The 23,890-nt window shown below is 40.5% G+C and overlaps 1 protein-coding gene across 2 annotated transcripts in view; it reads right to left on the bottom strand.

The window, feature by feature from the left end:
• Positions 1–448: 448 nt before the first annotated feature.
• Positions 449–23,890, bottom strand: part of MOB3B (MOB kinase activator 3B) — a 34,492-nt gene continuing 11,050 nt past the window's right edge. Inside the window, exons 3-4 of one of the 2 annotated variants that reach the window (XM_030468010.1) lie at positions 12,132–12,334; positions 449–1,791 (exon numbers count right to left, since the gene is read on the bottom strand). In XM_030468010.1, coding sequence (XP_030323870.1) covers positions 1,762–1,791; positions 12,132–12,334 — 233 coding nt within the window. In that variant the 3' untranslated portion in view covers positions 449–1,761. Of the gene's footprint in view, positions 1,792–12,131; positions 12,335–17,446; positions 17,676–23,890 lie in introns of those variants that run through there. The other variant, XM_030468011.1, reaches the window with a different exon arrangement.

Here is a 23,890-nt window from a genome sequence, read left to right as displayed (position 1 = left end):
TGGCAATGAATTCCACCGGCCAGCTATGTTCTGCAAAAGTGCCAGCAGGCCAGAAATGACCTGTCTGCACATTCCAATCCCCAAAGAATTAACATGATTGCAAAGACCACTCAAAGAAGTAGGAACACTTCAGTCCATCCCCTTGAAAACAAAGGGTAATGCTGCTTGCATAATTCTGAAGACGCAGCAAAGCATCCACTGTGGCTACACTAAATGTTCACAGTCAAAAGCCCTTTGTCCCACCAAGGATGTGATTACTAACATTTCTAAGACCTATTTTAAACAAGCAGGCAAGCAAATCAGAATGTACTAAAATATGAGCTACAAAAGGTAGCTGTTATGCTACCCCTCTATTTTAAATCTTTCAGTCACTGCATACTCTGAGATTTTCTTCTGATACTGTCTTAGAAGATGCAAACATACCTAACTCCCTTGAGGACAAGACAGCAACAGGGTTCAGCACTTCCTCAGGAATTACTTACCTTTCCCAATAACAGAAGTGTGTAAAATCGATTAGAAGGCACAGAATTTATATGGATGTGTTCTATTTGATACCAATTTTCCAGCTGTGTCTCTCTTGGGATCTTTCTTAAGTATTGCTTTAATACTATTTTTTAAAGTATTTTTGTTGTTGTTAAAGAAGGCCCCTTATGAGGGTATATTTGGTATAGAAGACTCAATTTACTGCAATGCATCCTCCCAGGCTTTCCATATGTGTGTTAAGTTGGATTAAGTGCTGGAAAAAAAAATTGTGTTAGTCTAGTGTGGAAAACAAGCCACACTGCTGGGCACTGTTAATATGCAACAGAGACCTTCACTTAGTCCCTCCTGCTCTAACCATTTTTCCACCCATCTTTCCTGAGTCTTCCTTTCAGTTACTAAAATTAAATTTCTTTTCCCCTGAAAAGATGAAACAAAAGATGAATAAGAGAGATCCTTTTTCTAACAGGACAGGAGCATATCAAAGTACATGACAGGTTAGTGTACTTCATAGGGTACTACAGGAAAATGCTGACTATAGCTGTTTTTTAATTCAGTGTAGAGATCCTGAGCAGATTTGCTGTCAGTCACAAGATGAATTCAAAGAAAAGACTTCAACACTGCAGAGTTACATCTGGATTCCCACTTATGGAACTGAGATCAGAATCCCATTGTCACCCTACTGCAAGTCACAATGAAGCACAAAATGCCTGATCAGCTGGAGGGCACTGCTGTGTTCTTGGAAACACAAGGCTCACTGTCACTTGGGAACAGTGGCCAAGCCTTGAGTGGCTTGGTGTCATTAAAGGCTAAAGTCTTCTGCGACTGCAGGCTTAGTATTCTGTTGCACTTAGGAAACCAAGCACATAATAAGAAACAAAAGAAAAAGAAAACAACATTCCAGCTAACAATACAGATTCATTTCAATACAACTCATCTGGGCCCCAGGGACCTGAATTACAGTAAAGCTTTAGCAGCAGAGACACAGTCCGTCATTGTTTGTGGCTGAAGAGGCTCTTATCCCTAATGAAGGCGCTAGAATTAATATGAAGTTGGTTCTTCTTTTTCTTAATAATCCATGCCACTCAGATGAGATTCCCAGCAGCATATTAAGGCTTAAGAACACTGACAGTAGTGGAATCATTTGTGAAAAGTAAATGTGGTTCCCAGCTTTCCCACTTTCATGGATTAACAAGCAGGCTCAGTCCATGAGTGCTGTCATGTTCTTTAACTCTGCAGTGAGAAGGAAATTAGATTTCACTTTTCTTCAGTGGGTAGATTTTAGTGACACAACCTGGTTGTCATCTCTTTCTGTAAAACAAGAAGTGGAGATAAGAAGAAAATGGCATTTGTTTTAAAAAGTGCACACAGCTCTTCCTAGTTAACACTTCTGCATGTCTGCAAACTTACGAGGTTTTCATAGCACCATGGCTCTGCTCCTCTCTGTAACTTTCAAGGACAATGAATATAACATGCAGTTAGCATGCAGCATTTTGTAATTTTTGACAGCTTTAATATCCTACTAGTTCCCTAACCCTGTCAGGTAGATGGTAATGCAACCTACAAAAAAACAAAAAAACAAAACCAAAAACCAAACAAAAAGTCACCTACAAAAAAGCAAGAAACCTTATAACTTATTGTAAGAAAAAGGATTCCCATGCTGTAGGTAACAGGAAACACAGAGATATATTCTTTGCCTACTTTTGCTTTTCTACACATGGACACAAAGGGCATGTGGACACTAATCTCCTTTATGACTTGTCCAGAGCCGTGGTATTTGTCTCTAGGATGGGTCTTGGACCATTCACAGACTCCATTAGGAACAGGGGTTTGGGATCCATATAGAATTTTATTTTATCTGACTTACAGTCACTCTGATACAAACTCTCCGGTAAGTGGCTGCTCCATTCTATAAAACTCTTCATATATGTCAGCAGATTTTTTGTCTAACAGCCATCTGCATACATGGGATAAACATGTACAGCTTACTCTTGCAGCTGAAGAGCTGCTGCATCCAATTGTTGCCATAGCTGTGCAGGTTGTTTGTTTGGTTCCTCTTTCATAGCATCTCCAGATTACAGAGCATTTCTCTTGGAAAATCTATGTAGATTCACCAGGTTACAAGAAGTTTCCTAAAATCTCCTTATCTTGCTTTGAATAGTATGTTATACTTTGTAAGATCATTAATATCTAATGTAAAAGGCTTCCTGACAGTCTTGTAACTATTTACTCTGTTCTTAACAGATTGTTTCTCCACCTAGAATCCTACACAGAACTGTACAGCTTTTTTCCTCTTTCAGACTTTAGTTTTCATTTCTTGTAGATTCATAAACTGCATTGCACTTGTTATTTTACTATCATGCATGGAATAGAACAGAATATTGTCATCTACAGCTGTCATAAAGACAAGAGTAATTAGTACAGCAATTTATACAGAAATGTGTGATCTCCACAGTGAGTTGTACCGTAATTTGAACCAGTTGCTGCCTCTCCTCTAATTTGTTAAAGGCGGCAAAGGCAAATGTTAATGAAAAAAATTGTTCCTTTTTCTCTTTAAATATTCTTGTTCTGTTGTTGTTTTTTTTTAAAGTAATCTTTCATTTGTAAAGATTGACAACACTCAATCAATGGATTGTTTCAGTCTAGGAAGAGCAGCTGACCTACATTACTCAGAGAATCTCCAGATATATATAAACAAGAATGACAGTATTTTACCAGAGGATGAAAAGCAGCAGTTCTCTCTACAGCAATACGAAGTGTTGAGATGCTAATACAGATAGGACAAAAGCATTTTCAAGCCATTACAGGAACCACAGTGGAGGAATTCCCATTCCATTTCTTCACAGAGCTGGTGAAAAAGCTTTTTCCAGTCTCCACTTTCTGTTAACATGCCTTCCACAAAGAACACAATCAGCAATGACCCTTTTACTAAGTGGGATAAGAACTAGCGTAAATGGACTCATAAAAATTACAGATGGAAAAGCCTATTTGATTAAACTTCTAATGGTTTTGCCACTTTCTGGTTTCACCTACAGTGTATTCTCCAGGGATTTTCCTTGATGGCACATGAACTGCAAGTCTGGTTCACAGTGGTTACAAGTGACTAAAACAGTCAGAGTATGGTACCACATTGTGATTACCAAGGACTGATTTTGGCTCAGATTCCACTCAGCATTTAAAAACAGAGGGAAGCCCAAGTGCATGAAGCTCACATGCCAGTAGAGTAGAAGAAACACTTGTAATTATAATTATAAAGCAAAGAGTTTCAAATTTCTTTTTTACATCACATCTGACCTGGACTCTCTATGTCATTTTTTGTGGTTTTCCAACCACGATTGCCTTGTTTACTCTGTTTTTTCCCCTTGTTGTTGTATCCAAGCCAGCTACTTCCCACACATACTGAGCTAGCACAGAGCAATTTCCTATTGACTAGGCAAAATTCACATTAACTCATCAGAACCTCAAACTGAATAATATAATTATGGAAAAGATTTTTTTCTGTGTCATGTCTTTTGTATTAGCAATGTCACTGGTGTTCACTGTGAAAAAAAGGAAAAGAAGGTAAGTGTAAAATTATCAGATGCTATTTGCATTTTCTGCTCTTTTAATGTTTTGCAAAATTTAACACATTTGGGGAAATAAACTTTTTCAAAAGCTTCCTCTTCTTGCTCTGTTCTGGACTATTAAATTTAATTCTTTTATCATGTATCAGTAATATCTCTCAAGGACAACATGGTGCTTATCACAAATTGTGAAATGTGGATTCATTTGGAGAAGCTCAACTTTGAATTGAACAAGTTATACTTTACATTCATTAGCTAAACTTTGAAACTCCTCACCAGCAATAGACACCTGTACTTATGTGCTCACAAATGAGAGATAATTGTGTCAAAGCATGAAATGGCACAGTCTTTAATTCATGGCACCAAAAAGACCACTCAAGAACCTCTGATGAGTTGAAGACACACAGAAAATTATCAGTAGAAAAGCCCTTCTGTCCTCTTGTGTGCTTGGGTTCAGCACAAGTAAAGCAGCTGATTGTGATAAAAATAGTCATAAAGAACATGCAAACCAGAAATGATTTACTCAGAAATTCTGGTGCTGTAAGGGATCTTATGATTCTGCTTTTTTTGAGCATCAAAGTTGAGAATCCTGTTTTTCAGCAATGTTAAGTCCTGGATTTCTTATTTCTCTCCTAATTTCTTGCAGGAAATGGAGAAGATGGAAAAGATGGTATTTATTTAGCCATTGGGTTTCTTCTTCAGCTAAAGATCAGATCCATTTGTTCAAAAATTCTTTCAATTTGTACAATATAAAATAAGGCCTGTGGGATATAATCACCATATCTCATTGAAGAGAAAAAACTGGACTGAAAGACCAGGGAACGTTTGGCTTTTTCAAACTTTTTTTCCCCGTATTTATTTATTTATTTATTTTAAGGAAAAAAAATGCTGCTGACTAGTTGGCAGCAGTGACAAGACTTGTCTGAACAGGAACTCTTTCACTAAAGCAAACAACCAAGAGTGAAGAAACATAATTATAACTACTTTAATGTCACCTCAGTAAGTATCTAATTTTAGATAACTTCCTAGCAAGTACTAATTCACTCTACCACTTTGTGATGAGTAATCAAATTTATAGCAACTATAAGCAACAAACTTGTGGAGAAGCTACATTATTAGACATATTCATTAGATAGATGCAAAAGTGACTTTTTCATTAAGAAAGGCTGACAGTCAGTTCCATCTAGTAGAGGGTACATTGTGCAATTTTGTAGGAGGACAAAAGCACCTCAGAGAAGGGATGGGAATGGTAGGTGCTATCTTCTCCAGACTAAGATGGAATGGAAGATGAAGACGATGAAGAAAATGGAATGGAAAAGCAGAAATTCTAATTTTCACCATAAGCATAAAAAAAACAGCTAAGCAGGCAAAACACTAATTCGGAAAGAAACAAAGTGAATTAAGAAAGTTACACTTATATTTTAAAATGCTTAAAAAAACCTGTCTACATAAGAAATCTCAGCCATCCTGATAATTCAGCTGTATTTCATGTCAGTCTACCCTCCTCAAAATGCCAATACTTTGCCATGTTTTGTTGAGCCTGCTACTGGTGATTATTCCATTTTGAGTGCTAAGTGGGGCAACTGCCAGGCAGGCTATGTTTATGGTATTGACAAGCCTGAGGGATATAGTATGTCACCAAGAGGGACCTGGACAAGATAAAGAACTGGGTCCATGTGAACCTCATGAGGTTCAACAAGACCAAATGCAACATCCTGCACATAGGTCAGGGCAACCCCCAGCAACAAAACAGCCTGAGGGATAAAGGGATTGAGAGCATCCCTGTTGAGAAGGACTTGCAGTTAGTGGTGGATGAAATGCTGGACATAAGACGACACTGTAAGCTTGCAGCCAAGAAATCCAACCCTATAATGGGCTGCATCAAAAGAAGTATGAGCAGCAAGCTGAGGGAGATGATTCTGCCCCTCTACTCTGCTCTCATGAGACCCCACCTGGAGTACTGCCCCCAGTCCTGGAGTCCTCAGCACAGGAAAGATGTGGAGCTAATGAAGCAGGTCCAGAGAAGTATAAAAGAGATGATCAGAGAGATGAAACACCTCTTCTGTGAGGAAGGGCTAAGAAACTTGGGGTTGTTTAGCCTGGATAAGAGATGGTTCCATGGAGATCTTACTGCAATCTTTCAGTATCTAAAGGAGGCTTATACGAAAGATGGGGACAGACACTTTAGTATGGCCTGTTGCAGTCAGGCAAGGGGTAATGGTTTTGAAGTAAAAGAGGGTAGACTTCCACTAGATATAAAGAGTAATTTTTTTTCAACAAGGGTGTTAAGACACCAGACCAGGTTTCACAGAGAGTTGGTAAATGCCCCGATCATGAGAGAGGTTATCAGGTTGGATGGGGCTCTGAGCAGTGTGATGTAGTTGAAGATGTTGCTGATAATTGCTGGGGAGTTGCTGGGGAATTGCTTGATGACCTTTTAAAGATCCCTTCCAACCCAGACCATTATGTTATTCTGTGAAAACTACAATGCTGAGCTGATCCATCTCTGGATCTGACTCTGGTAACACAAAGGCTAGCTCTGACACAATAAGAGAGTGAGTGATGATAAGAAGGGCAGGATCACAATTTCCAGTTCCAGACTGCATTAATCTTGCCATAAAATGGTGTGGAACTATACCTTACATGAATTTGTTGGTGTGTTTGGTGTTTTTTTAAAATTTTTTTATTTCTTGTTTTTTTAGTAGATTATGTAAGATACTGGCTGAAAAGGCCAACACTACACATTTGGCAGCACTTCTGACATCCTGGATTTCAGCACAAAAATAACTCTTCTTTTTCCCCTTGTAATTTTTGGATTTTCAGCTAGATGTGCTTATAAATCTGTCAATTACTAAGCCCATGTGGTGCAGAGTACCCTACAATAGCACAGAAAGCAGCATATTGTATAATACTAGTGCTGGTGAAAAAACAGAACATGAAAATAACCACCTGGGTCTGCGGAGCTAGATTTTTCTCTGAATTTTATGGAAAGATCTTGAGTAATTCTACTGACTGAAAATAAAGTGCCTCAGATTCATGTCAGCATCATCAGGGCACCAGCAGAGCTCTGACTCATAAAATATAGGAAGGTACAGTTATGGTTGTTACACAAATCTCAAGGTGTAATTTCCTGAACACGTTTAACTTTGAAATTTTGTCACTCATACTGTAATAGGTTTTTGCAAATGATATATATAAAACTGCTTCCTAGAGGAAAAACACAAGAGGAAAAAAACCAACCAACCAAACAACAAAAAACACTAACTCACCATCAACCAGAGCTTAATGATTAGGTAAATGTACTAATCTTTTTACTTAGTATTCTGCTGGGCCAAGCACTATAAATGCCATTCAGAAATACAGTTTTCTGTAGAGACAATGGGGGGAAATGATTTAGATGTTTACTTGTAAGCACCCTCAAATACTGGATGAAAATGCCAGATGCTACTCATGCTATAAAGTCAATAAAAGCTTTTACACTGAGAATAAAGGAGAGTGAGGCAAGCAAACCTTACTGGTTTTGCATATCCTGCAGATGAACTCCACTGCCATGGAGGCAACTACCAATTCCACCAGCATTATACACTCAGCTCCACTGACTGCCACTACTTCCCTTCCCAGTACGACCCACTTGCTACCATGGCTGGTTGTCTCCTTCATCTTAATAAAATCAGCATTTTAACAGTTACAAGAACAGCACATGTAAATAATACCCTTCTCTATTCTTCTTCATTTATCTGTAGTTATTACTTGCTGTTCTCATAAACAAAATGTTTATAGAAAACAACTTCTGAGGAAAAGGTCAGAGTGTTCATATGATGGAACTTATTAACAAACAAGCAAGCAAAAAAACCAGTTTTAGAGAATGAGCAAAGCAGATGGCCATATTCTGCTGTCTTTTACCCCTGTCCTCCAGTGCCATCAGGAGTTCCCAAAGTTACATGGGAATCTGCTGTGAGTCTGACTGGTTTGCAGTATATTCTCTGTTATTTCTAAAAGTGTATAAATTATATTCTTCTGTCTGTGAGAGGATGATACATTCGTTAGACAGAAAAATGTAGAAAACCAGAATATACTGGTATCTCTGGCAAACAGATCTGCGCTGAAGAGCTGTGAGAGAAGGACATGTACTCAATCATGTGAATCATTACTTCCTATCTGCTCATTGGCATGATATGAATGCCAATGAATGATATGAATACAGAACCACAGTTCTGTAACTGGGTGGCCACGAAGAAATGAAATATACTTGGGTTTGCCACCTAGATTTTTTATTAGAACATGGGTTTCAGCAAACATATTGAACATAAAAACACTGCACACATTTTCGGGCCCCCTATGACTTTGCAAGATTTGCATAGCAAAAAGACTAAACATATTTTCTTCATCCTCCCCACCCCACCTCTCCTCTTTGAGATACAATTTAAGGTTATGTTTGTGTAATGTGCTGATAGTGAGAAAAAGAGCCAGGTCCACACCTACCACAAGTTTAAAAAATTAAATGCATCTTGAGAACTTTGCTTCTTCAGAAGAATTACAGCATGCTCACAGCTCCAAAATTGACACTGGAATCTCAACATATATTAAGGTGTTGTTTGAGTTTTTTTAAACGTAATTCTGACAAACACAAAGCACAGTGAAATATCAGGCAAATAAAAATTCACAGATTTAGAAATCAAAACAAGATACTGCCATACACACAGATGTCTGCTGAGAAGTATGAAGCAGACTTTGTGCATCACCAATTAACTTATCTGACTAAATGCTTTGCACTGAGATTCAGTCACAAATCTCTAAGGCCTCTGAATCAGAAGACCCTTACATGACTGAAGAAGTACAGCTGCTGAATTCTTTGCCTCTGTCTCTCTGTCTGACAAGCATCCTCCTGCCGGGGAGGGAAAAATACACACTTTGTGGTTCAGCTCCTCTCTGGTATTAGTTTTACTGGTTTTCAGAAGTTTTAGGTTTTTCTTCATCTTGCCTTTTCTAGAGGGTTATGTACTGGGTGTAACTGAAAGAGTTTTGGTAGCAGGGGGCTACAGGAATGACCCATGACTGGCCAGTCACAGATACTCCCAGTAGCCCTGAAACTACAGCAAATAACCCATCATCTGTCAAAGCTTCAACCACTCAGACAAGCTCATGGTGCCTCTGCTCACAGATATTTTAAAAAGCAGCAGCTGCTAAGAGGAGAGGACATATGGCTGGTAGCTCTGTTGGGGATATGTTTGGAGACACACTGCTGGAAGGGAGTGCCCTGTGCCAAAGGGGCTGAACTAGAGGAACACAAGTAAGAGGCAGTACACACATGCCCAATCTCCGGCACTGCCCCTCACCTCACCAGAGCTATTAGGAGTAGCTGAGTGTAAAACAAAGTAAGGGGAAGAGTTTTGCTTTACTGAATTAAGAGTCTGGGGAGGAAAGGGTGTGTACATCAATTACTTTCTTAATTCTCTTTTTTTTGCAACAATACCCAGGCCTGTAATAAAAAGGTTTTTTATCTGTCAGTAAACTAATCAAATTCCCTGGACCAGATATGTTTCACTCATGATGTGCTTACAACGTAGTCTTGCATATTACTTAAATCCTGCATGCTTTCAAATCAACTTTTAGAGAAAAGGGATCACAAGAAAGAAGCAGGAGGCCATTACATCCCATGGCCAGGCTGCCATGTGAACAGTAGGACACATTTAAATGAAGAGTCTAAAGAATTTAAATGAAGAGTTTAAAGCACCCTATACAAGCTGTCACCTACACGAGGTGAGGGTGGAATACAGGTAATAGGGACTACTCTGCTAAACAGTTTTGACCATGGGAAGAGGGTAAGAAATGAGTTCAGGTGCACTACTGCTGGTGGAAAATAAATCCAGGTACACAGGGAGCCAGCACAAACCAGATGCTATGGTTTAAAATTCAAATCTTACATTTATTTACTGATAGGCTCCTTAGGGAGGCATGCCTTAAAGGTCTTCTGATAGCTCTCACCATGCAGACTGCCTTGTTTGCCTGTTAGCTACAGCAAAGGGCAGATGCGCTTTCAGACTTCTCTTCCCCCATTGGATGTGTGTTTTTTTTTTACTCAGGACCACCTGTGGGGTCAGTGACTAAACTTTCTAATACTGCACTACTCCTTTTGTTTCTCCACATAAGAGAGCTCTACAAAATCTTGTGAATCTGTCAAGTTAGTATAGTGATGGGGATGGGAAAAAGACACACAGCATTTTAAGCTATAGACGCTATAGCCGCTCTTTGATTGCAGAAAGAACAAGTTAGGCAGCTCCCAAATGGTAAATTTGCTTCAACTGACTTTATAACTGCTGCACTGAGTTGCAAAACGCTGATAAAATCTATTTTAAACAAAGAATGTTAAGACCTGCATGCTAATACTACTATTCATCTATTGCCTGCTTCCCTAATAATTTTTCCTTCTAGAAGTTATGTTGATAAATCAGTTGTCTTCTTGTTTATTAAAGCATCAGTCAATTTATTTAATCAGCTCTTGGCCCATTTTCTAATTAAGGGAGACAATGTGGGCTCACTTCCTGCCATGGTGAACACAGGACAGAGGTAGTCCTCAACTACTGCATTCAAGATTATTTGTAATGCCTGCTTTTGTTTGGCAATTCCTTCCCTTCTCTCTTATCAGCTGAAAACAAAAATATAGATGTGTTTCTTCAGCATTTTCAGACTGCTGACAGCCACCCAAGTCAAGGACAGGAAGATGGAAGCAGGTGGAGCTTTGCCATTTTGCTGACAAGGTGCCTCCCTGTTGCACATGAAACATTTTTCTGGGACACCCTTCGTCCCATCCAAGTTCACCATCATATGGTGAACCCAAGGATAATTTTGAGAAGGAAGGGACTGCTGGAATGCAAGAAGAAAGGACATACCAGCTGGAGCATATTTCACCTTGCTCTGCAGGTGGATTTACACCACCTCATGCATCACTTTGGCCCCAATCCTTTGTTAAGTCTGCTAGTGCACGAATACTGCTAAGCAACAACCACAACCTTAAATAATTTTGTGCACTCTGAATTCCAAAACAAGAATCTTGTAAGGGCCTTAAGATTGCCTCTCTTCCTGCCTCTGAGATACACTGCCTTGTATCTTGCTTGTAGCACTTCCTAAGCAGTTAACAGCCAGAGCTAACCTAAGATCACTAGTCTGGCAGGGAAGTTCTCTTCTGCAGGCCCTCCTTCTATCCTGTGGGACACATTTAGAGGGCATATTAAATTATCTTATCTAGAAAGACACCACAGATACACTACAAGTTATCAATACCTGCCATACGCAGTGTTTTTCAGCAGGCCCTGTGAACTGCTGAAAATATGACAATCCATTTTGTCCCACTTTATAGGCTCTCCTTCAGTCAACTTAAGCATATACATACACTGCACTTGAAAAGCTCCAAACCTGCGGAAAGGCAGGCAAATATCACTCTCACACTTTGAGAAATGTTTCATATTAATTATGCTATACACGTCCTTGAAATGTGCCTTTATGTGGAACAACTGAAAACTTGATAGTCCTTAGCAGCTCTCTCTAGGTCACAGTGCTTTTGCACTAGGATTTGGACTACATTATATCCAGAGATGTCAGCCAACCTTAGCTGTTCTGTGACTCTGTGGAGAGAAATAAAACAAACCCCAGTGGTTCTAGCACTTCATCAGACTCTGACCCATGAAGAAATGTTGCCCTGATCCCTTTGTAATCTTGCTAAATGCTTACAGTGAGAGTTTGTATATGAACTGCTTTCTGAATTGAGCCTTACTCTTCCTTGTCTGCCAACACTTTTATTTTGATTCCATATGCAAACAGGAAGCCAATGAACCCCTACTGTCATATGGAAATATTTTCCACCTTATATCTTTCTATACAAAATACATTGCAGTTTTCTCTTTCAGTTGAGTTTACTGAGCATCTCACAAATTTTGTCTAGAGACAGAGGCAGGAGTTTATCCCTTTAAACTGCCTGTGTTCAACTGTGGGCCTTAATGCCAGGGGAAATCCACTGCAACAAGTGTGAGAAAGTCTTGGTGAAGGGAGGGGGAAAATTTCCTGGAGCTTGCCCCCAGGCCCCACACTTACCAAAGGCTCTAGCTCTCTGCGGTCTATGAGGTTGAGCTCTGTCACAAAATAATAAAAATGCTTGTAACAGGTATTAACATGGGCCTCAGCCCCCATAAGGAGGATACGGTCGAAGTGATGGATGTAGACGTGAACAAACACCCGAAAAAGCCGGCAGAGTATCTTCTTGCAGATTTGAAGGAAGTTCTTTGGAAAGGGAACACCTGTGAACAGAGAAAGCAGGGTTGCCATAACCATCCTGTCATCCTACCAAGACAACATTTTTAGAGCAAACTGTAAGTTTATAATTGCAAACTAAGCCTCCTTTCCAATCCAGAAGATCACTTAATACATACATTTGTCTGAACACAAGCACCAAAGATAGCCAATTACTCAAGCAACTTTAATGGATCAAGACCAACAGGTACTGGTCCTTTCTTTTACCCTGAATTATTTAATGAAGGTAAATTGATTACTGTAAGAATCACATCTATGATTTTCTCTGCAGTGCACGTTCCCATTAGGCTTTCCATTCTGGTATGGTGGGTCTTCATACTGATACATGCAGAGCTTGTCCTAGAAGCAATGGACCGATAGACACTCTGCTGCTCCTCTTACACAGCAGTGACATTTTACCATATTAAATTTAAAAATGAGTTTGAAATACCTGACTGAAGGACAGACCTCTTTGCTTTTACTTTCCTCCCAGTTATGTGCACCAATCTGATTACTCTTGGGGAGGACACAGGAACAGCTCTTCCAAAGCACTTTGGAAGTTACACCACTTTGCAGCTGAAAACTCCAAAGCAGAAGCAAAACCAACACTTGCAGACAGACATCCACGATGTGGTACCAGTAACTCCTTCAGAATCACCCTTTGTTACAGACTGATCTTTATTGATCTAATTGTTTACCACTGACCTGCTCCAAAAAGCTGAAGGGTTCATCTCCTTTTGTGATTGTACCTCAGACATGTCCAACTACAGTGCCATGCTCAAAACTCTACTGCTACTTTGTTTTGATGCTTTTGCTTTCATTTTTTAGGTATAGTTTATATTTTAGTCAGTTTTGAACTACAAATTTAAACTGCTTCTTGTAGCTGCTGCTTCTCTTGAAAAAACAAGACCCAAAAGAACCCCTGATAGCTAACTAGTCCCCTGCTCTCAACAAGAAAATCTTGTATTACTTGCAGAAATTTTCCCCTGCACTCCAGTGTCCTCAAACTCCCTTGCATTTAAGATTTTTGCTTCTGTTTGCTTTCTGCTAGAAAAAGCTACTCCTCACATGGGCAGACTCTCTACCACTTCCAAAATTCAAGTTGTGTGATTAATTTATCAAGTTCTTATCCATCAGAAAATTGAGGGCTTTCTCCCTTCTGTTTGAAAACAGACTTATACCTACAGCTCTGTGTAGGTAATCAGCTTCATTCCCTACATTTTGTTAATTTGCTGTCAGGTGTCAGAGTGAGCATCCAGATGTAACCTGTCCATCACCAGCCACATAGCATGGTGCTAAGGCAAGTCAGGCAACAGACTTGTTTCTTTGAGTTGACCTTATTTCTTTGAGTTGAGTATCTCACATATATCACAAGTGCAGACAGTGTCATGGCCCTTCTCTCATGAAACTCTCTGAAAGCAGTATTAGGACTGCTATCTGCTCATGAGGCTGGTTACAGTAGCACGGAAAAGTATGCTTTCACAAGAAGCAGACAGATGCAAAATTTTAGAGATAAAATACACTACCATATACCTACATGCTCATGATACTGCCCTCCTTTCTGCTGCCACATCAGAGAGAGAAGAAAGACAAACACTCTTGAGATCATATGGCTTCCTAAGCAAAATGATTTCCTTTTTTAAAGATAGACTGCTGCCAACAGTATTGCTCTTGAGAGAATGAATCAGCAGGCGGGCCCACTATCAAATTTTCAGGAAAGGTACTTGTGTGCTACTCTGGAGAAAACTCTAAATGGAACAGATTGGAAAATAGAGGATTTGCACTATATTTACTATTAAAGGAGAAGTCACTGATGCTTGGATTTACAAGGCACTCAAAACCTACTGTTGCCCAAGCAAAGAAGCTACTATAATTTAAACCCAATTATACACGATATATCATGAATAGATATTTTCTGTCTCTTTGGATGCTTAGGGCTCCATCTGGTACATGGAAGTCAAGAGAAGCATTACCACTACTTTAATGAAAATTAGTCTGGAAAATCAATGAGCAAGATGATATCCTATTTCTTTTAAAGCATCTTGATGCTTGATCACAAAGCACTTTAATTTAAGATCCTCAGGGCATCTAGGAAGATGTATCCCAAGCTTACAACCCTGGACTTCAGGTGTGCAGACTTTGATTGCTTTAGGGATCTGCTGACCAAAGTACTGTGGGATAAAGCCCTAGAGGGAAGGGGAGCCCAGGACGGCTGGTTAGTATTCAAGGGTCACCTTCTCTGTGTCCAGGAGCAAAGTGTTGTTAAAGAGGAAGGCAGGAAAGAATGCTAAGAGACTTGCCTGGATGAACAAGGAGGTCCTGGACACACAATCACACAAAAAGAAACTTTACAAGGAATGGAAGGGAGGACATCTAGAATGGGGGGCATATAAGGAAGCTGTCCGAGCAGCAGGAGACCTGGATAGAAAAGCCAAAGCTCAAACAGAACTAAATCTAGCCAGGGAGATGAAGGGGAATAGCAAAAATTTCTATAGGTTTATTAATAGCAAAAGGAAGACTAGGGAAGGTGTGGGCCCCCTCAGAAATGAAACAAGTAAACTAGTGACAAGTGATACGGAGAAGGCTGAGGTATTCAATGGCTTCTTAACCTCAGCCTCCACTAGCAAGGGCTCCAGCCACATTCCTGAAGTCACAAAAGACAATGGCAAGGGCTGGAAGGAAGAACTGCCAATTTTAAGTGAAGATCAGGTTCCTGACTATCTGATGATCCTGAAAGTGTACAAGTCCATGGGACCCAATGGGATACACCTACAAGTACTGAGGGAACTGACAGATGTGGTTGCTAAATTATTGTCTATTATATTCCAAGAGTCATGTCAGTTTGAGAAAGTCCTCACTGACTGGAAAAGGTGAAACATAACCCCCATTTTCAAAAACAGAAAGAAGGAAGACCCAAGGAACTGTAGGCTTGTCAGTATCACCTCTGTGCCTGGTAAGATCATGGAGCAGATCTTCCTGGAGGCACTGCTGGAGCAGAAGAATAATGAAGAGGTGAGTGGGTATAATCCACATGGCTTCACCAAATCATGCCTGACAAACCTCGTGGCCTTCTATGAAAAGGTGACAACATCAATAGACAAGGGAAAAGCAACCAACATCATCTACCTGGACCTGAGCAAAGCCTTTGACATTGTCCCACATGACATCCCGGTCTCCAAGCTGGTAAAACATGGGTTTGACAGATGGACCACTCTGTGGATTAAGAACTGGCTTGATGTCCACATCCAAAGAGTGGCTGTCAATGAGTCCATGTCCAAGTGGGGGCCAGTGCCAAGTGGAGTCCCTCAAGGGTAAGTGCTGGCACCAGTCCTGTTTAACATCTCTGTTGGTGACATGGATGGTGGCACTGAGTGCACCCTCAGCAAGTTCTCTGATGACACCAAACTGTGTGGTGTGGCTGACTCACTGGAGGGAAGGGATGCCATCCAGAAGGACCTTGACAGGCTGGAGAGATGGGCCCATGCCAACCTCCTGAAGTTCAACAAGACCAAGTGCAAGGTCCTGCACCTGGGTCAAGGCAATCCCAAGCACTGATACAGGCTGGTCAGGGACTGGCTTGAGAGCACCATGAGGAGAAAGACTTGGGGGTGATGGTGGATGAGAAGTTCAACAGGAGCCATCAGTGCACACTTGCAGCCCAGAAAGCCAACCAAATCCTTGGCTGCATCAAGACAACTGTGGCCAGCAGGTCAAGGGAGGTGATTCTCCCCCTCTGCTCTGCTCTCCTGAGACCCCACCTGGAGTCCTGTGTCCAGTTCTGGAGCCTCTGTTACAAGAAAGACATGGATGTGCTGGAGTGTGTCCAGAGAAGGGCCGTGAGGATGATCAGAGGGCTGGAGCTCCTCTCCTGTGAAGACAGACTGGGAGAGTTGGGGTTGTTCTGTCTGGAGAGGAGAAGGCTCCAAGGAGACCTTATTGTATCAGTATCTGAAGGGGCTACAAGAAAGCTGGGGAGGGACTTGTTAGGATGTCAGGTAGTGATAGGACAAAGGGGAATGGATCCAAACTAGAGGAGGGAAGATTTAGATTGGAAGTTAGGAAGAAGTTCTTCACCATGAGTGTAGTGAGAGACTGGAACAGGTTGCCCAGAGAGGTGGTGGAAGCCCCATCCCTCAACGTTTTTAAGGCCAGGTTGGACAGGGCTCTGAGCAACCTGATGTAGTGGGAGGCGTCCCTACCCATGGCATGGGGGTTGGCACAAGGTGATCTTAAAGGTCTCTTCCTACCCTAAAAATACGATGATTCCATGATCTTTAAGCTGAACAGCATGCTATTATTTTAATGTCGCTGGCAAAGGAGAGCTACAGAAACATTTCAGAAGGTGTATTAACTTGACCTCAACCAACTAATTTTGTAAAATTCATGTGCTAATTAAAGGTTTGAATGAAAATAAATAACTGAAAATCAAATGCACTACAGGACAAAAGCCTCTCGGATTTCATTTCCTTTACTCCAAATTTGTACACAAAGCTAAGCGCTCAGGTAAAGATTGAAAGCAGTTTTGGAATCATTGACACTACCTTCTTCTGGATCCAGCAATGAACTGTTGTGTAATAGAAGAAAAATCACTTATCAGAATTTCCTACCTGAATTCAAACATTATGTAGGCTACCTTGAATATCTGAGCTCTGGTCTCCTATTTGACTCATCAAATAGTAACATCTACCTTGATTTATAGGGCTATTCAACAATCAGATTTTTAAAGAAAACATTAAAAAAAGCCCTAAAGCCCCAAGAAAAAGGCAGCCATGGTATATGACTAATTTTAAAGTAAATAAATTCTATCATTTCAATGTATCATTTCAATGCCCAAATATTAATTGGGACTTTTCTAAAAGCTCTGATATCATCCAGGTTATGCTTTAGAAGTGTTTCTGTTGCTGAGTACTAGGCCTTGAAGCTTTAGGGATTTGCTTATTAGAGAGCTGAATTCTTTCTATCAAGCCTGATTAGAGCTGATGCTGTAAAAACAATTACCATTATTTCACCATGCTAATGTTGACTGTATACACTTATTATTAAACTATAAATTTTCTCAGTTCAACTGATTTCTACTTCTTAAAAGAAAAAGTACTTCTTTCTATATGCTGATGGGTGTTTTGCGTTTCAAAGTGAAGCTGTTCATTGTCCTTCCTTTCCTTTCCAACTATTAAAAGGCTTTGATTATTTCCTTCTTGATTGTCTCTGATTCCAGATGTCTTGGCAGCCTTCATTTCGTTTCTCATGAGTCAAAGTGCCACTGATTCACAATATGAGAAGTCTCCACTGTATATTTTCCAGAATATGAAAGGGCACAGCAGTCTTGGTGTTCCTCAGACATGTGACTCACTGTGAGACAGAAAGAAAGAAAGGAATCTTCTGCAGCAGCACTGTCAGTAAAGTGCTGTGTTAATCCATACTGTGTTGCTGAGATACTCTGATCTTTTGTCACATCTTTCCTAAGCTCTGATTTCGCCGTTTTTCTGCTCAGTCATACAAAACAGTCACCCACCAGGTACCATATTCCAAAGATTCTAAGCATTGCTCAGAGGATTTTCCAAGTAAAGCAAAACTTCTGAAAAGGGAGACTACAGCCATTTGTGTTTTAGGAAGTTTCTGTATCACTTTGCATGCAGAGGCACTAGCTACTGTGGTGCCTCATCTACTAGAGAGCATCTTCTGTCAGTCTTCAGGGAAAATGGAACAAATTAGGCCTTGTCTTTGTGGTTTTCTGTACTTCAGAACAACTCTTTGAGGATAAATGTATAACCCCAATACTTCAGGTCTTATGTGAACAGTGTCAAACACTGAAAATTATTTTGTATTTATATTAGTATGCCATAGACTTAACACACTACTGACATCAGTTATGCTGTGAAGGTATCTAAAAAGAAGTCACATGTTCAATCACAGTAGAAGCTGTGGTTGTGGAGTTGCAGGTCTTCCAAGAGACCAATTCAAGTACTGTCTCACAGAGTATTCAAGCAGAATGAGACGGAGAGCTAAATTTCTAAAGGACAAGGGACCTGGCAGCTACAGCACAGACCACTACAGTTCCCATGTATTTCCTATTATTATCTAGACTGGAATGAAGAATGGGTTGATTTACATGTTTGAGCTGGATGTAAACATACGTGTTTCTCAACTGGCAAATCTAGCATCAGATGGAGGGGGCACCCTGGAGATGACAGCTGGGGAGGATAGCTTTGAGAGCAGTCATCTGTCAGTCAATAATGAATGTGCTTGAGGATTGTCTACACTGCTCCTAAACTTCAGTTCCTATGCTTGTATATTTTAATCAATCTTCTTTGATGGTCCTCTTGAAGTGTACTAGCTTTGCAGGTTTATTGATCTGTCACCTTGGGTTATGTATAAGCATCTGCTAAAACCTATCCCACAGACCAGGAAAAAGGGGAGAGAAGGAGGAAGCTCTGACATATAATCTGCTTGTAAGATATCAACCTGATATTTTCCAGGCACATTTATTTTAAGACACAAAACTCTCAGAGAGAATAGCTGTACTGGTACTGCTATAACACAAATATATGCAAGAATTCACCAGGCTTAATGGTTAGAGGAAAGCTACAGCCATCCAACAGTATGTGTCTTACAGAATTTTCATGATTTGATTTGCACAAGAGATTACCTCAGAGCTTAGCAAGAACATCCATGTTCTGACAGAGGAACAAAGTAATGGAAGCAACAGTGAAAATAAGGTAAGCTTTACAAAACAAAATTCTTTAGCCCAAAACCAGTACTGGTTTCAAGGAGAAAGGATTGCTTAGAATTTACAACAGTCTTCAGTTGGTAGCCCACAGCTATATGCACCCACTACTGGGTGATTGAAGAACCTGTTAATAGCCAGCAATCTGAACCCTCCAATCACCCCCAGGCAAAGGTTTGCTTTAAAATAAATTAAACAAACCAGATGTAGAGATTTTTGTAAGGGTAGTATTCATGAAACAGTGGCAGTTCCTGCTGCAGTTGTAATGGCTGCAAAGAATGTAGGAAAAGTATATGCAGCAAACCACTTTCCTCACACTCTAGGTATCTCCTCATACTTTGGAAGAGCAGTAAGACAGGGAAAATTGCATGGCAAAGTCCATGATGTCAAACTCTCCCCACATTTGTACCACCTGTTTTGTGAAGATGCCTTCTGATCTTTGCCAGCTACCAAAAGTAGTTAAAAAAAGAGTTAAGAATGGATCAGGCAGTGTATTTGCAAAGACATGTAAATTTTAAGTCCTAGGCTTCAAACACTTTACAAGTAGGTTTTCATTTTGATGAGCCATAACTAGGCTATTCAATTACAGTAAGTTAATAGTCTTTGAAATCCTTCTTTACAAAAATTCTCATAGCTTAGAAGTGATTTTGTACTTCCTTTAAATGCCAAATTGCAGCTTCTTAAACTGATTAGTCAGGTTCAGGCCAGTTTAGCTCTTGTTCCTGAAGCAGGCTGTCAGTATTGATATTAGAATTAAGAACCACGGGACAGTTCAGGCTAGCACAAATTCAGGGAGATCTGCATCCCAGCTTTCTGCTCTATACAGCCATCAGATCAGATTAGGTTGCTTAGGGCTTTACCCAGCATGGTCTTGAAAACTCCCAAGGGCAGAGACAACCCCCTGGGCCCCCTCTCAATTGGCCTTCATTGGCCTTATGGGGAAAAGTTTTTCATTAAGTCAGAAAAGAAGTTCATGTTCTTGTTTATTTCAGCAGAACTCTGTCTTGTAACTGTTTTCTCATTTCAAACTGTGGACCTGATGAACAAATGAAGTGGTGAAGTTCCCTGACCTGTGTTATGTTGTAAGTCAGGTTAGAATAAATGAAATAATCCCCTGTGGCCTTAAGTATTTGGATCTGTTTCTAAGTGACTCTTCGAACAGAAAAAACCCCCACAAACAACCAACATTCCATTCAATGAAAATCCAAATAAAACAATTACTCCACACTTGAGGCTACAATAAGGAGGAGAAAATATCTAAGCAGCTGAATTTGTCTTGTTTGGGAATCATGTTCCAAAGAGAGCACAGCAGCGAGGAGCTGTTTGCTTTCTATACGATACTGGGGGTCTGCTACAGGCGACACGACAAGGAAGACCAAATGGCATCAGTGACCCTGAGATAGTGAAGTGGAAGATCCTTTGAGAAGCAAGGAGGTGCACAGCAAGCTCTCCAGCCTGGACTTCAAAAGAGCAGACTTCAGCCTCTTCAGGGATCTGACTTGTAGGCTACCATGGGATAAAGTTCTAGAGAGAAAAGGAGCTCAAGAAAGCTGGCTGATATTCAAGTATCAGTTTCTCCAAGCTCAGGAGTGATGCATCCCAACAAAGAGGAAGTCAGACAAAAATGCCAGGGCACTTACCTGGATGAACAAGGAGCTCCTGGACAAACTCAGACATAAAAGGGAAGCCTACACAGGGTAGAAACCAGAGCACTTAGCCTGGAAGTTATATGGAGAAACTGAGCAGCCAGAGATCAGGTTAAGAAAGCTAATACCCTGATAAAATTAAATCTGGACAAGGTCAAAGGTAAGAAGAAAAGTTTCTGCAAGTATGCTGATGATAAGAAAGGACAAGAACTAAGGAAAATGTGGGTACTCTGGATTAAACAGGAGACCTGGTTACCTGGGATATAGAAGAAGCTGAGGTATTCCATGACATTTTTGCCTCAGTCTTCACTGTTGAGTGCTCAAGCCACACCACCAAAGTTGCTGAAGAAGGCAAAGGCAGAGACCAGGAGAAGGAAGATCTGCCAGCTATAGAGGTTTGATCTGCCCACACTGCATTCAAGACCATCTAAGGAACCTGAAGGTGCTTAAGTCCACTGGATCTCATGAAATGTATCCATGGGTCCTGAGTGAACTGGTGAATGAAACTGCTATGTTTTCCATCACACTTGAGAAAATTTGGCAGTCTGGTGAAGTTCTCACCAACTGGAAATGGGAAAATATAAAATACATTAAAAAAAAAAAAAAAAAAAAAGAAAACGTGGGGAACCATAAGGCAGTCACTCTCACCTCTGTGCCTGGCAAGATCATGGAGTACATACTCCTAGAAACTATGCTAATGTACATGGAAAATAAGGAGGTCACTGGTGACAGCCAATGTGGCTTCACCAAGAACAAATCATGCCTGACAAATTTGGTGGCCACCTATGACAGAGCTACAGTGCTGGTGGATATGGGAACAGCAACTGATGCCATCTACCTGGAATTCTGCAAAGCATTCAACACTGTCGTACACAACATACTGGCCTCTAAATTGGAGAGACATGGATTTGATGGATGAACCACGTGCTGGCTGGTTGCACTCAAAGAGTTGCAGTCAGCAGCTGGATGTCCAAGTGGAGACCAGTAATGAGTGGTGTCCATCAAGGGTTAGTATTGGGACTAGTGCAGTTTAACATCTTTGCCAGAGACATGGACAGTGAAATTCACTGCACCCTCATCAAGTCTGCTGATGACTGTGTAGTGTGGTCAACATGCTGGAGGGAAGGGATGCCATCCAGAGGGACCTTTTCAGGCTTGATATTTGGGCTCATAAAAAACACATGAAGTTCAACGAGGCCAAGTGCAAGGTCCTGCACATGGGTCAGGGCAATCCCAAGCACAAATACAGGCTGTGCTGAGAATGGATGGGAGAGCAGCCCTGAGAAGAACTTGGGTGCTGGTTGATGAGAGGAAGAAAATGAGCTGACAATGTGGTCTTGCAGACCAGAATGCCAACCATATCCTGGGCTGCATCAAAAGAAGTATGTCCAGCAGGTCAAGGGACATGATTCTACCCCACTACTCAACTCTCATGAGACTCCACCTGGAGTACTGTGTCCAGTTCTGGAGTTCCCAGCAAAAGAAAGACACAAAGATGTTGAAGCAAGTAAAGGGCCAAAAAGGGCCAAAAAGATGATCAGAGGGCCGAAGGACTTCAATGAAAACAAGCTGAGAGAACTGAGGTTGTTCATCCTGGGGAAGAGAAGGCTCTGGGGACTACTTACAACTTTCCAGTACCTGGAGAGGGTCTACAAGAAAGCTGGAGAGGGATTTTTACAAGGAGATGGAGTGAAAGGACAGAGGGAAGTAAGTTTAAAATGAAAGGTAGAAGGTAGACTAATCTTAGATATTAGGAATAAATTCTTCACTATGAGATGCTGGAAGAGGCTTCCCAGGGAGGTTTTGGATGCCCTCATCCTGGAAGTGTTCATGACCAGGCTGGATGGGGCTTTGAGCAACCTGGTCTTTTGGGAAGTGTCCCAGTATATGGCAGGAGAGTTGGAACTAGATGATCTTTAAGGTCCCTTCCAACCCAAACCATTCTATGATTCTTAGCTCATGTTTTGTGAAAGTTTTCAGTGAAAGCTGACAATTGCAGTTCACCAAAACCTGCATTTGTTCCAAGGATCTCCTGCTTCCTGCTCCAAATATTTCATTCAGCCTGTTTACCAACAAGCACAGACCTAAAAAAAAAAAAGTAGGGGCGGTGTCTTTGAGGCTGTGGAGTATTTAAATTATTCATAGAAGTCCAGGAAATACATCTCTTGAATAGTGTTTAACATAGTGAGACTTCTAGATGCCTGGAAAAGCACATAGTATTTATTGAAGCAAACAAGTTTACCCCAAAGCTCTATAAAACTCCAGCACACCAGAAAAAAATATACTGAGCACTAGTACAGAAAGCTTCAAGCTCTGTCCTTTTCCTGAATTCCCACTTTGTGAGGGCTGAGACATACCTGGGTATATGTGTGGATACATACAGAACTTTTTTTCAGAGCCATCAGCCTCTTACATGCTTTAAGTCCACTTAAAGTCAATAAAGGAAATTAAGAACAACTGAAATAAGAACAAGGACATAATCACATCTAAAATCTTCTAGAGGCTGTGAGGACATTTTTCAAAGAAAGCCCTTATAGTTTTTCTATTCAACAAAGTGGTCATAATATACAACACTCATTTTTGTTGCCTGCAGACAGTTCCATTCCCATATAAGCTCACTTTTCTTCTGCCAACTAGGAGTTTATTAGTAGGAGATTGGTTGGAGGAAGAGGGTTTTTACCAGCAAATGGACAGATGAGAATGACTGGAGAAAGCAGAGTGGAAATAGCACTGGACCACAGGAAGTACAGAGACTGGTAAGTGGAATGCTAAGAGGTCATAATGCCAGTGTAAACATTTAGAGGGCTAAATATAGCAGTCACAACAATTTATAACTTAATGGCCTTTGTGGTTTTTTTAAGCCACGAAGGAACAACAACACATATAAAAAACCACAAAAAAACAACAACAAAAACCCCAAACAAAAAAAAAAAAACAAAAACAAACAAAAAAACCCCCAAAACAAAAAACAAACAAAAAACCCCACAAACAAAACAGAAAAAAACACTCCAAAACAAAAACAAAACTAAAAACCAAAAATAAAAACCAAACCTTCCAAGCCTGGCTATCCTTATACTGAAATTATTTTCCATGAAAGAAGCACACTGGTGCAAGCTATGCCTAATCATTGTTCTTTAAATCATTTTTTGATGGTTTGCATGAGTTTGTAGAGTTTCTTCAAATATGTCAGTAGT

The sequence above is a fragment of the Calypte anna genome, chromosome Z (assembly GCF_003957555.1).
Source record: "Calypte anna isolate BGI_N300 chromosome Z, bCalAnn1_v1.p, whole genome shotgun sequence".
Classification (NCBI taxonomy): Eukaryota; Metazoa; Chordata; class Aves; order Apodiformes; family Trochilidae; genus Calypte; species Calypte anna.
Note: the sequence above shows the minus strand (reverse complement) of the source record. Positions and strands in the feature narration are given on the sequence as shown.